The 13,665-nt window shown below is 64.5% G+C and overlaps 1 protein-coding gene across 1 annotated transcript in view; it reads right to left on the bottom strand.

Moving 5' to 3' along the window:
• p2rx3b (purinergic receptor P2X, ligand-gated ion channel, 3b) overlaps positions 1 to 13,665 on the bottom strand; it is a 173,495-nt gene that overhangs the window by 45,961 nt on the left and 113,869 nt on the right. Inside the window, exon 9 of the mRNA XM_087981622.1 lies at positions 11,026 to 11,119. Coding sequence (XP_087837748.1) covers positions 11,026 to 11,119 — 94 coding nt within the window. The remainder of the gene's footprint in view (positions 1 to 11,025; positions 11,120 to 13,665) is intronic.

Genomic DNA, 13,665 nt, shown 5'->3' with positions numbered 1-13,665 from the left:
GGTCCCCGATGGGGGAGGTTGGGGATTACCCGCCCAGTCCCGGTGATGTAGGGGAGGGTCCCCGATGGGGGAGGTTGGGGATTACCCGCCCAGTCCCGGTGATGTAGGGGAGGGTCCCCGATGGGGGAGGTTGGGGATTACCCGCCCAGTCCCGGTGATGTAGGGGAGGGTCCCCGATGGGGGAGGTTGGGGATTACCCGCCCAGTCCCGGTGATGTAGGGGAGGGTCCCCGATCGGGGAGGTTGGGGATTACCCGCCCAGTCCCGGTGATGTACAGGGAGGGTCCCCGATCGGGGAGGTTGGGGATTACCCCGCCCAGTCCCGGTGATGTAGGGGAGGGTCCCCGATGGGGGAGGTTGGGGATTACCCGCCCAGTCCCGGTGATGTAGGGGAGGGTCCCCGATGGGGGAGGTTGGGGATTACCCGCCCAGTCCCGGTGATGTAGGGGAGGGTCCCCGATCGGGGAGGTTGGGGATTACCCGCCCAGTCCCGGTGATGTAGGGGAGGGTCCCCGATGGGGGAGGTTGGGGATTACCCGCCCAGTCCCGGTGATGTAGGGGAGGGTCCCCGATGGGGGAGGTTGGGGATTACGGGCCCAGTCCCGGTGATGTAGGGGAGGGTCCCCGATGTGGGAGGTTGGGGATTACCCGCCCAGTCCCGGTGATGTAGGGGAGGGTCCCCGATGGGGGAGGTTGGGGATTACCCGCCCAATCCCGGTGATGTAGGGGAGGGTCCCCGATGGGGGAGGTTGGGGATTACCCCGCCCAGTCCCGGTGATGTAGGGGAGGGTCCCCGATCGGGGAGCCCGGGGATTACCCGCCCAGTCCCGGTGATGTAGGGGAGGGTCCCCGATGGGGGAGGTTGGGGATTACCCGCCCAGTCCCGGTGATGTAGGGGAGGGTCCCCGATGGGGGAGGTTGGGGATTACCCGCCCAGTCCCGGTGATGTAGGGGAGGGTCCCCGGTGGGGGAGGTTGGGGATTACCCGCCCAGTCCCGGTGATGTAGGGGAGGGTCCCCGATCGGGGAGGTTGGGGATTACCCGCCCAGTCCCGGTGATGTAGGGGAGGGTCCCCGATGGGGGAGGTTGGGGATTACCCGCCCAGTCCCGGTGATGTAGGGGAGGGTCCCCGATCGGGGAGGTTGGGGATTACCCGCCCAGTCCCGGTGATGTAGGGGAGGGTCCCCGATGGGGGAGGTTGGGGATTACCCGCCCAGTCCCGGTGATGTACAGGGAGGGTCCCCGATCGGGGAGGTTGGGGATTACCCGCCCAGTCCCGGTGATGTACAGGGAGGGTCCCCGATCGGGGAGGTTGGGGATTACCCGCCCAGTCCCGGTGATGTAGGGGAGGGTCCCCGATCGGGGAGGTTGGGGATTACCCGCCCAGTCCCGGTGATGTAGGGGAGGGTCCCCGATCGGGGAGGTTGGGGATTACCCGCCCAGTCCCGGTGATGTAGGGGAGGGTCCCCGATGGGGGAGGTTGGGGATTACCCGCCCAGTCCCGGTGATGTAGGGGAGGGTCCCCGATCGGGGAGGTTGGGGATTACCCGCCCAGTCCCGGTGATATAGGGGAGGGTCCCCGATGGGGGAGGTTGGGGATTACCCGCCCAGTCCCGGTGATGTAGGGGAGGGTCCCCGATCGGGGAGGTTGGGGATTACCCGCCCAGTCCCGGTGATGTAGGGGAGGGTCCCCGATCGGGGAGGTTGGGGATTACCCGCCCAGTCCCGGTGATGTAGGGGAGGGTCCCCGATGGGGGAGGTTGGGGATTACCCGCCCAGTCCCGGTGATGTAGGGGAGGGTCCCCGATCGGGGAGGTTGGGGATTACCCGCCCAGTCCCGGTGATGTAGGGGAGGGTCCCGATGGGGGAGGTTGGTGATTACCCGCCCAGTCACGGTGATGTAGGGCAGGGTCCCCGATCGGGGAGGTTGGGGATTACCCGCCCAGTCCCGGTGATGCACAGGGAGGGTCCCCGATCGGGGAGGTTGGGGATTACCCGCCCAGTCCCGGTGATGTAGGGGAGGGTCCCCGATCGGGGAGGTTGGGGATTACCCGCTCAGTCCCGGTGATGTAGGGGAGGGTCCCCGATCGGGGAGGTTGGGGATTACCCGCCCAGTCCCGGTGATGTAGGGGAGGGTCCCCGATCGGGGAGGTTGGGGATTACCCGCCCAGTCCCGGTGATGTAGGGGAGGGTCCCCGATCGGTGAGGTTGGGGATTACCCGCCCAGTCCCGGTGATGTAGGGGAGGGTCCCCGATCGGGGAGGTTGGGGATTACCCGCCCAGTCCCGGTGATGTAGGGGAGGGTCCCCGATCGGGGAGGTTGGGGATTACCCGCCCAGTCCCGATGATATAGGGGAGGGTCCCCGATCGGGGAGGTTGGGGATTACCCGCCCAGTCCCGGTGATGTAGGGGAGGGTCCCCGATGGGGGAGGTTGGGGATTACCCGCCCAGTCCCGGTGATGTAGGGGAGGGTCCCCGATCGGGGAGGTTAGGGATTACCCGCCCAGTCCCGGTGATGTAGGGGAGGGTCCCCGATGGGTGAGGTTGGGGATTACCCGCCCAGTCCCGGTGATGTAGGGGAGGGACCCCGATGGGGGAGGTTGGGGATTACCCGCCCAGTCCCGGTGATGTAGGGGAGGGTCCCCGATCTGGGAGGTTGGGGATTACCCGCCCAGTCCCGGTGATGTAGGGGAGGGTCCCCGATGGGGGAGGTTGGGGATTACCCGCCCAGTCCCGGTGATGTAGGGGAGGGTCCCCGATGGGGGAGGTTGGGGATTACCCGCCCAGTCCCGGTGATGTAGGGGAGGGTCCCCGATCGGGGAGGTTGGGGATTACCCGCCCAGTCCCGGTGATGTAGGGGAGGGACCCCGATGGGGGAGGTTGGGGATTACCCGCCCAGTCCCGGTGATGTAGGGGAGGGTCCCCGATGGGGGAGGTTGGGGATTACCCGCCCAGTCCCGGTGATGTAGGGGAGGGTCCCCGATGGGGGAGGTTGGGGATTACCCGCCCAGTCCCGGTGATGTAGTGGAGGGTCCCCGATGGGGGAGGTTGGGGATTACCCGCCCAGTCCCGGTGATGTAGGGGAGGGTCCCCGATGGGGGAGGTTGGGGATTACCCGCCCAGTCCCGGTGATGTAGGGGAGGGTCCCCGATGGGGGAGGTTGGGGATTACCCCGCCCAGTCCCGGTGATGTAGGGGAGGGTCCCCGATGGGGGAGGTTGGGGATTACCCGCCCAGTCCCGGTGATGTAGGGGAGGGTCCCCGATGGGGGAGGTTGGGGATTACCCCGCCCAGTCCCGGTGATGTAGGGGAGGGTCCCCGATCGGGGAGGTTGGGGATTACCCGCCCAGTCCCGGTGATGTAGGGGAGGGTCCCCGATGGGGGAGGTTGGGGATTACCCGCCCAGTCCCGGTGATGTAGGGGAGGGTCCCCGATCGGGGAGGTTGGGGATTACCCGCCCAGTCCCGGTGATGTAGGGGAGGGTCCCCGATGGGGGAGGTTGGGGATTACCCGCCCAGTCCCGGTGATGTAGGGGAGGGTCCCCGATGGGGGACGTTGGGGATTACCCCGCCCAGTCCCGGTGATGTAGGGGAGGGTCCCCGATCGGGGAGGTTGGGGATTACCCGCCCAGTCCCGGTGATGTAGGGGAGGGTCCCCGATCGGGGAGGTTGGGGATTACCCGCCCAGTCCCGGTGATGTAGGGGAGGGTCCCCGATCGGGGAGGTTGGGGATTACCCGCCCAGTCCCGGTGATGTAGGGGAGGGTCCCCGATGGGGGAGGTTGGGGATTACCCGCCCAGTCCCGGTGATGTAGGGGAGGGTCCCCGATCGGGGAGATTGGGGATTACCCGCCCAGTCCCGGTGATGTAGGGGAGGGTCCCCGATCGGGGAGGTTGGGTATTACCCGCCCAGTCCCGGTGATGTAGGGGAGTGTCCCCGAAGGGGGAGGTTGGGGATTACCCGCCCAGTCCCGGTGATGTAGGGGAGGGTCCCCGATCGGGGAGGTTGGGGATTACCCGCCCAGTCCCGGTGATGTAGGGGAGGGTCCCCGATCGGGGAGGTTGGGGATTACCCGCCCAGTCCCGGTGATGTAGGGGAGGGTCCCCGATCGGGGAGGTTGGGGATTACCCGCCCAGTCCCGGTGATGTAGGGGAGGGTCCCCGATCGGGGAGGTTGGGGATTACCCGCCCAGTCCCGGTGATGTAGGGGAGGGTCCCCGATCGGGGAGGTTGGGGATTACCCGCCCAGTCCCGGTGATGTAGGGGAGGGTCCCCGATGGGGGAGGTTGGGGATTACCCGCCCAGTCCCGGTGATGTAGGGGAGGGTCCCCGATGGGGGAGGTTGGGGATTACCCGCCCAGTCCCGGTGATGTAGGGGAGGGTCCCCGATGAGGGAGGTTGGGGATTACCCGCCCAGTCCCGGTGATGTAGGGGAGGGTCCCCGATCGGGGAGATTGGGGATTACCCGCCCAGTCCCGGTGATGTAGGGGAGGGTCCCCGATCGGGGAGGTTGGGGATTACCCGCCCAGTCCCGGTGATGTACAGGGAGGGTCCCCGATGGGGGAGGTTGGGGATTACCCGCCCAGTCCCGGTGATGTAGGGGAGGGTCCCCGATGGGGGAGGTAGGGGATTACCCGCCCAGTCCCGGTGATGTAGGGGAGGGTCCCCGATGGGGGAGGTTGGGGATTACCCGCCCAGTCCCGGTGATGTAGGGGAGGGTCCCCGATGGGGGAGGTTGGGGATTACCCGCCCAGTCCCGGTGATGTAGGGGAGGGTCCCCGATCGGGGAGGTTGGGGATTACCCGCCCAGTCCCGGTGATGTACAGGGAGGGTCCCCGATCGGGGAGGTTGGGGATTACCCGCCCAGTCCCGGTGATGTAGGGAAGGGTCCCCGATGGGGGAGGTTGGGGATTACCCGCCCAGTCCCGGTGATGTAGGGGAGGGTCCCCGATGGGGGAGGTTGGTGATTACCCGCCCAGTCCCGGTGATGTAGGGGAGGGTCCCCGATCGGGGAGGTTGGGGATTACCCGCCCAGTCCCGGTGATGGAGGGGAGGGTCCCCGATGGGGGAGGTTGGGGATTACCCGCCCAGTCCCGGTGATGTAGGGGAGGGTCCCCGATCGGGGAGGTTGGGGATTACCCGCCCAGTCCCGGTGATGTAGGGGAGGGTCCCCGATGGGGGAGGTTGGGGATTACCCGCCCAGTCCCGGTGATGGAGGGGAGGGTCCCCGATGGGGGAGGTTGGGGATTACCCGCCCAGTCCCGGTGATGTAGGGGAGGGTCCCCGATGGGGGAGGTTGGGGATTACCCGCCCAGTCCCGGTGATGTAGGGGAGGGTCCCCGATGGGGGAGGTTGGGGATTACCCGCCCAGTCCCGGTGATGTAGGGGAGGGTCCCCGATGGGGGAGGTTGGGGATTACCCGCCCAGTCCCGGTGATGTAGGGGAGGGTCCCCGATGGGGGAGGTTGGGGATTACCCGCCCAGTCCCGGTGATGTAGGGGAGGGTCCCCGATCGGGGAGGTTGGGGATAACCCGCCCAGTCCCGGTGATGTAGGGGAGGGTCCCCGATGGGGGAGGTTGGGGATTACCCGCCCAGTCCCGGTGATGTAGGGGAGGGTCCCCGATGGGGGAGGTTGGGGATTACCCGCCCAGTCCCGGTGATGTAGGGGAGGGTCCCCGATGGGGTAGGTTGGGGATTACCCGCCCAGTCCCGGTGATGTAGGGGAGGGTCCCCGATGGGGGAGGTTGGGGATTACCCGCCCAGTCCCGGTGATGTAGGGGAGGGTCCCCGATCGGGGAGGTTGGGGAGAACCCGCCCAGTCCCGGTGATGTAGGGGAGGGTACCCGATGGGGGAGGTTGGGGATTACCCGCCCAGTCCCGGTGATGTAGGGGAGGGTCCCCGATCGGGGAGGTTGGGGATTACCCGCCCAGTCCCGGATATGTAGGGGAGGGTCCCCGATCGGGGAGGTTGGGGATTACCCGCCCAGTCCCGGTGATGTAGGGGAGGGTCCCCGATGGGGGAGGTTGGGGATTACCCGCCCAGTCCCGGTGATGTAGGGGAGGGTCCCCGATGGGGGAGGTTGGGGATTACCCGCCCAGTCCCGGTGATGTACAGGGAGGGTCCCCGATGCGGGAGGTTGGGGATTACCCGCCCAGTCCCGGTGATGTAGGGGAGGGTCCCCGATCGGGGAGGTTGGGGATTACCTGCCCAGTCCCGGTGATGTAGGGGAGGGTCCCCGATCGGGGAGGTTGGGGATTACCCGCCCAGTCCCGGTGATGTAGGGGGGGGTCCCCGATCGGGGAGGTTGGGGATTACCCGCCCAGTCCCGGTGATGTAGGGGAGGGTCCCCGATCGGGGAGGTTGGGGATTACCCGCCCAGTCCCGGTGATGTAGGGGAGGGTCCCCGATCGGGGAGGTTGGGGATTACCCGCCCAGTCCCGGTGATGTAGGGGAGGGTCCCCGATGGGAGAGGTTGGGGATTACCCGCCCAGTCCCGGTGATGTAGGGGAGGGTCCCCGATGGGAGAGGTTGGGGATTACCCGCCCAGTCCCGGTGATGTAGGGGAGGGTCCCCGATCTGGGAGTTTGGGGATTACCCGCCCAATCCCGGTGATGTAGGGGAGGGTCCCCGATGGGGGAGGTTGGGGATTACCCCGCCCAGTCCCGGTGATGTAGGGGAGGGTCCCCGATCTGGGATGTTGGGGATTACCCGCCCAGTCCCGGTGATGTAGGGGAGGGTCCCCGATCGGGGAGGTTGGGGATTACCCGCCCAGTCCCGGTGATGTAGGGGAGGGTCCCCGATGGGGGAGGTTGGGGATTACCCGCCCAGTCCCGGTGATGTAGGGGAGGGTCCCCGATGGGGGAGGTTGGGGATTACCCGCCCAGTCCCGGTGATGTAGGGGAGGGTCCCCGATGGGGGAGGTTGGGGATTACCCGCCCAGTCCCGGTGATGTAGGGGAGGGTCCCCGATGGGGGAGGTTGGGGATTACCCGCCCAGTCCCGGTGATGTACAGGGAGGGTCCCCGATGGGGGAGGTTGGGGATTACCCGCCCAGTCCCGGTGATGTAGGGGAGGGTCCCCGATCGGGGAGGTTGGGGATTACCCGCCCAGTCCCGGTGATGTAGGGGAGGGTCCCCGATCGGGGAGGTTGGGGATTACCCGCCCAGTCCCGGTGATGTAGGGGAGGGTCCCCGATGGGGGAGGTTGGGGATTACCCACCCAGTCCCGGTGATGTACAGGGAGGGTCCCCGATGGGGGAGGTTGGGGATTACCCACCCAGTCCCGGTGATGTACAGGGAGGGTCCCCGATCGGGGAGGTTGGGGATTACCCCGCCCAGTCCCGGTGATGTAGGGGAGGGTCCCCGATCGGGGAGGTTGGGGATTACCCGCCCAGTCCCGGTGATGTACAGGGAGGGTCCCCGATGGGGGAGGTTGGGGATTACCCGCCCAGTCCCGGTGATGTAGGGGAGGGTCCCCGATCGGGGAGGTTGGGGATTACCCCGCCCAGTCCCGGTGATGTAGGGGAGGGTCCCCGATGGGGGAGGTTGGGGATTACCCGCCCAGTCCCGGTGATGTAGGGGAGGGTCCCCGATGGGGGAGGTTGGGGATTACCCGCCCAGTCCCGGTGATATAGGGGAGGGTCCCCGATCGGGGAGGTTGGGGATTACCCCGCCCAGTCCCGGTGATGTAGGGGAGGGTCCCCGATCGGGGAGGTTGGGGATTACCCGCCCAGTCCCGGTGATGTAGGGGAGGGTCCCCGATGGGGGAGGTTTGGGATTACCTGCCCAGTCCCGGTGATGTAGGGGAGGGTCCCCGATCGGGGAGGTTGGGGATTACCCGCCCAGTCCCGGTGATGTAGGGGAGGGTCCCCGATGGGGGAGGTTGGGGATTACCCGCCCAGTCCCGGTGATGTAGGGGAGGGTCCCCGATGGGGGAGTTTGGGGATTACCCGCCCAGTCCCGGTGATGTAGGGGAGGGTCCCCGATCTGGGAGGTTGGGGATTACCCGCCCAGTCCCGGTGATGTAGGGGAGGGTCCCCGATGGGGGAGGTTGGGGATTACCCGCCCAGTCCCGGTGATGTAGGGGAGGGTCCCCAATGGGGGAGGTTGGGGATTACCCGCCCAGTCCCGGTGATGTAGGGGAGGGTCCCCGATGGGGGAGGTTGGGGATTACCCGCCCAGTCCCGGTGATGTAGGGGAGGGTCCCCGATCGGGGAGGTTGGGGATTACCCGCCCAGTCCCGGTGATGTAGGGGAGGGTCCCCGATCGGGGAGGTTGGGGATTACCCGCCCAGTCCCGGTGATGTAGGGGAGGGTCCCCGATCGGGGAGGTTGGGGATTACCCGCCCAGTCCCGGTGATGTAGGGGCGGGTCCCCGATCGGGGAGGTTGGGGATTACCCGCCCAGTCCCGGTGATGTAGGGGAGGGTCCCCGATGGGGGAGGTTGGGGATTACCCGCCCAGTCCCGGTGATGTAGGGGAGGGTCCCCGATGGGGGAGGTTGGGGATTACCCGCCCAGTCCCGGTGATGTAGGGGAGGGTCACCGATCGGGGAGGTTGGGGATTACCCGCCCAGTCCCGGTGATGTAGGGGAGGGTCCCCGATGGGGGAGTTTGGGGATTACCCGCCCAGTCCCGGTGATGTAGGGGAGGGTCCCCGATGGGGGAGGTTGGGGATTACCCGCCCAGTCCCGGTGATGTAGGGGAGGGTCACCGATCGGGAAGGTTGGGGATTACCCGCCCAGTCCCGGTGATGTAGGGGATGGTCCCCGATGGAGGAGGTTGGGGATTACCCGCCCAGTCCCGGTGATGTAGGGGAGGGTCCCCGATCGGGGAGGTTGGGGATTACCCGCCCAGTCCCGGTGATGTAGGGGAGGGTCCCCGATGGGGGAGGTTGGGGATTACCCGCCCAGTCCCGGTGATGTAGGGGAGGGTCCCCGATGGGGGAGGTTGGGGATTACCCGCCCAGTCCCGGTGATGTAGGGGAGGGACCCCGATGGGGGAGGTTGGGGATTACCCGCCCAGTCCCGGTGATGTACAGGGAGGGTCCCCGATCGGGGAGGTTGGGGATTACCCTCCCAGTCCCGGTGATGTAGGGGAGGGTCCCCGATGGGGGAGGTTGGGGATTACCCGCCCAGTCCCGGTGATGTAGGGGAGGGTCCCCGATGGGGGAGGTTGGGGATTACCCGCCCAGTCCCGGTGATGTAGGGGAGGGTCCCCGATCGGGGAGGTTGGGGATTACCCGCCCAGTCCCGGTGATGTAGGGGAGGGTCCCCGATGGGGGAGGTTGGGGATTCCCGCCCAGTCCCGGTGATGTAGGGGAGGGTCCCCGATGGGGGAGGTTGGGGATTACCCGCCCAGTCCCGGTGATGTAGGGGAGGGTCCCCGATCGGGGAGGTTGGGGATTACCCCGCCCAGTCCCGGTGATGTAGGGGAGGGTCCCCGATGGGGGAGGTTGGGGATTACCCGCCCAGTCCCGGTGATGTAGGGGAGGGTCACCGATCGGGGAGGTTGGGGATTACCCGCCCAGTCCCGGTGATGTAGGGGAGGGTCCCCGATGGGGGAGGTTGGGGATTACCCGCCCAGTCCCGGTGATGTAGGGGAGGGTCCCCGATCGGGGAGGTTGGGGATTACCCCGCCCAGTCCCGGTGATGTAGGGGAGGGTCCCCGATGGGGGAGGTTGGGGATTACCCGCCCAGTCCCGGTGATGTAGGGGACGGTCCCCGATCGGGGAGGTTGGGGATTACCCGCCCAGTCCCGGTGATGTAGGGGAGGGTCCCCGATGGGGGAGGTTGGGGATTACCCGCCCAGTCCCGGTGATATAGGGGAGGGTCCCCGATCGGGGAGGTTGGGGATTACCCGCCCAGTCCCGGTGATGTAGGGGAGGCTCCCCGATCGGGGAGGTTGGGGATTACCCGCCCAGTCCCGGTGATGTAGGTGAGGGTCCCCGATGGGGGAGTTGGGGATTACCCGCCCAGTCCCGGTGATGTAGGGGAGGGTCCCCGATGGGGGAGGTTGGGGATTACCCGCCCAGTCCCGGTGATGTAGGGGAGGGTCCCCGATGGGGGAGGTTGGGGATTACCCGCCCAGTCCCGGTGATGTAGGGGAGGGTCCCCGATGGGGGAGATTGGGGATTACCTGCCCAGTCCCGGTGATGTAGGGGAGGGTCCCCGATCGGGGAGGTTGGGGATTACCCGCCCAGTCCCGGTGATGTAGGGGAGGGTCCCCGATGGGGGAGGTTGGGGATTACCCGCCCAGTCCCGGTGATGTAGGGGAGGGTCCCCGATGGGGGAGATTGGGGATTACCTGCCCAGTCCCGGTGATGTAGGGGAGGGTCCCCGATCGGGGAGGTTGGGGATTACCCGCCCAGTCCCGGTGATGTAGGGGAGGGTCCCCGATCGGGGAGATTGGGGATTACCCGCCCAGTCCCGGTGATGTAGGGGAGGGTCCCCGATGGGGGAGGTTGGGGATTACCCGCCCAGTCCCGGTGATGTTCAGGGAGGGTCCCCGATCGGGGAGGTTGGGGATTACCCGCCCAGTCCCGGTGATGTAGGGGAGGGTCCCCGATCGGGGAGATTGGGGATTACCCGCCCAGTCCCGGTGATGTAGGGGAGGGTCCCCGATGGGGGAGGTTGGTGATTACCCGCCCAGTCCCGGTGATGTAGGGGAGGGTCCCCGATGGGGGAGGTTGCGGATTACCCGCCCAGTCCCGGTGATGTAGGGGAGGGTCCCCGATGCGGGAGGTTGGGATTACCCTCCCAGTCCCGGTGATGTAGGGGAGGGTCCCCGATCGGGGAGGTTGGGGATTACCCGCCCAGTCCCGGTGATGTAGGGGAGGGTCCCCGATGGGGGAGGTTGGGGATTACCCGCCCAGTCCCGGTGATGTAGGGGAGGGTCCCCGATCTGGGAGGTTGGGGATTACCCGCCCAGTCCCGGTGATGTAGGGGAGGGTCCCCGATCGGGGAGGTTGGGGATTACCCGCCCAGTCCCGGTGATGTAGGGGAGGGTCCCCGATCGGGGAGGTTGGGGATTACCTGGCCAGTGACCATGATGTCTATGCGTATTCCGTATGCCTTCAGTAGTGTCCGATAATCTGTCCCATTGGGGTCTCGGTAGAAACGAGCGTGTCTGTGGAAATACAAAGATGATTGGATGATGAGTTTAGTGAAAGTCTGTAGCTCAGGTTGAGGTCCTGGAGGTCGGTTTGCTCGCTGAGCTGGAAGGCTCGTTTCCAGACATTTCGTCCCCGTACTGGGTAACATTTTCAGTGGGCCTCCGGGTGAAGCACTGGTGATAATTCCTGCCCTCTATTTATTGGTTTGGGTATCCTTGGGTTGACGATGTCATTTCCTGTGGTGAGGTCACTTCCTGTTCCTGTTTCTCAGCGGGTGGTAGATGGGCTGTAACTCGATGTGTTTGTCGGTAGAGTTCCGGTTGGGATGTCGTACCTCGAGGAATTCCCGTGTGTGTGTCTCAGTTTGGCTTGTCCGAGGATGGGTGTGTTGTCCCAGTCTAAGGGCTGTCCTTCCTCCTCTGTTTGTGCCAGTGAGAGAGGGTCATGTCTTTTTGTCGTTAGTTGATGTGCATGTGTCCTGCTGGCTGGTTTTCCGCCCGTGTGTCCAATGTAGTGTGTGTTACAGTCCTTACACGGTATTTTGTAAATGGCATTAGTTTTGCTGGTTGTCTGTATGGGGCCTTTCAAGTCCATGAGCTGCTGATTTAGTGAGTCGGTGGGTTTGTGGGGTCTGAGTGGTCTGGCTGCCAATTCCGAGATGTCTTTGATGTTGGGGAGAGTGGCTAGAGTTTCTGGATGTGTCTTGTCGGCTTGTATGGGTTTGTTGCTGAGAAATCGGCGGGCTGCGTTCATTGGGTACCCGTTGTATTTGAATACACTGTATCGGTGGTTTTCCCCTCCTCTGTGCTGCAGTGTGTGGTGGTTTGTTGGAATAATGTTCTGATGCAGCTTCGTTTGTGGCTGATTTCTTCCGTAGTTTAATATTTGGTCGGCGTGAATGTTGTTTTCCTGTTGGACTGGGACAACACACCCATCCTCGGGCAAGCCAGCCAGAGATACACACGAGAATTCCTCGAGGCATGGCATCCCAACCGGAACTCTATCGACAAACACATTGAGATAGAGCCCATCTACCACCCGCTGACAAAAAGGAAGTGACCTCACCACAGGAAATAGCATCACCACAGGAAATGACATCAGCAAGCCAAGGAAACCCAAACCTATAAGAGGAGAGCAGGAATTATCACCAGTGCTTCACCCGGAGGCCCACTGAAAACGTCACCCAGTACGGGGACGAAACGTCTGGAAATCAGCCTTCCAGCTCAGCGAGCAAGACCTACCTCCATGATTGGATGAGCTGGAGTGGATCACTGAGGCGTCGCCACTAGTCCCGGGGTTTGGGGTCATCCTCCCGAAACATCTTGGTCAAATCCCGTCTGCTCAGCTGGGAGCGGATCCCTGCCCAGCGGAATCGTGCGCTGAGTCACCCAACTCCCTGCAACCTCTGACAGGGTCGGAGAGGTCTACAGCACCGCAAAGGCCCTTCAGCCCATTGGGTCCGTTACTAGCCTCAAACACCCACCTGACTATTCTCTGAACCCATTCCCCAGCACGCGGCCTGGAGCCTTGGCTTCACAAGTTGAATGTGATGCAGGTTCCTGCCTCTCTCACCCTCCACCCTCCGCGGCAGAGAGTTGCAGACTCCTCACCCCCCCCCGGGTGAGAAATACTTCCTCACCTTCCCTCCCGCTAACCCTCCTGCCCCTTCCTTTCTGTCCCTGCCCCCGGTTTGCGATCGAGCGGACATTAAGATTGCTTTCCCTTTGACGGAGAGATCAGTGGCCCCTCAGAACATTCTACGTCTCAATCAGGTCCACCCTCCCCCTCCCCAGACTCCTCCAATCTCTCTCCATCAGTGAAACGTTCCAACCCCCCCCCCCCCCAGTAACATCCTGGTGGATCTCCCTCAGTGTCCCCCCTCCTCCCAGCACTATCCCATTCCTCCTGGGAGGTGGATTCAGAACCACACACAGGACCCCAGCTGGGGTCTGACCGATGTTTGACCCAGGTCCTGTATCACCTCCCTGCTCTACAACTCCACACCTCAACTAATAAAGGCAGAGAGACATAGATAGGATGCAGAGCTGGGCTGAGAGGTGGCAAATGGAGTTTAATGTGGACAAGTGTGAGGTGATTCACTTTGGTCGGAGTAACAGGAATACAGAGTACTGGGCTAATGGTAAGATTCTTGGGAGTGCAGATGAGCAGAGAGACCTCGGTGTCCTGGTACACAGATCCCTGAAAGTTGCCCCCCAGGTTGACAGGGTTGTTAAGAAGGCAGACAGTGTGTTAGCTTTTATTAATAGAGGGATCGAGTTCCGGAACCATGAGGTTATGCTGCAGCTGTACAATACTCTGGCGCGGCCGCACTTGGAGTATTGTGTACAGTTCTGGTCACCGCATTATAGGAAGGATGGGGAAGCTTTGGGAAGGGTTGAGAGGAGATTTACCAGGATGTTGCCTGGTCTGGAGGGAAGGTCTTACGAGGAAAGGCTGAGGGACTTGAGGCTGTTTTCGTTAGAGAGGAGAAGGTTGAGAGGTGACTTAATAGAGACATATAAGATAATCCGAGGGTTAGATAGGGTGGGCAGGGAGAGCC

Source organism: Chiloscyllium plagiosum, unplaced genomic scaffold (assembly GCF_037043375.1).
Source record: "Chiloscyllium plagiosum isolate Xiang-an unplaced genomic scaffold, Cpla_swu_hap1 HiC_scaffold_40, whole genome shotgun sequence".
NCBI classification, from domain to species: Eukaryota; Metazoa; Chordata; class Chondrichthyes; order Orectolobiformes; family Hemiscylliidae; genus Chiloscyllium; species Chiloscyllium plagiosum.
Note: the sequence above shows the minus strand (reverse complement) of the source record. Positions and strands in the feature narration are given on the sequence as shown.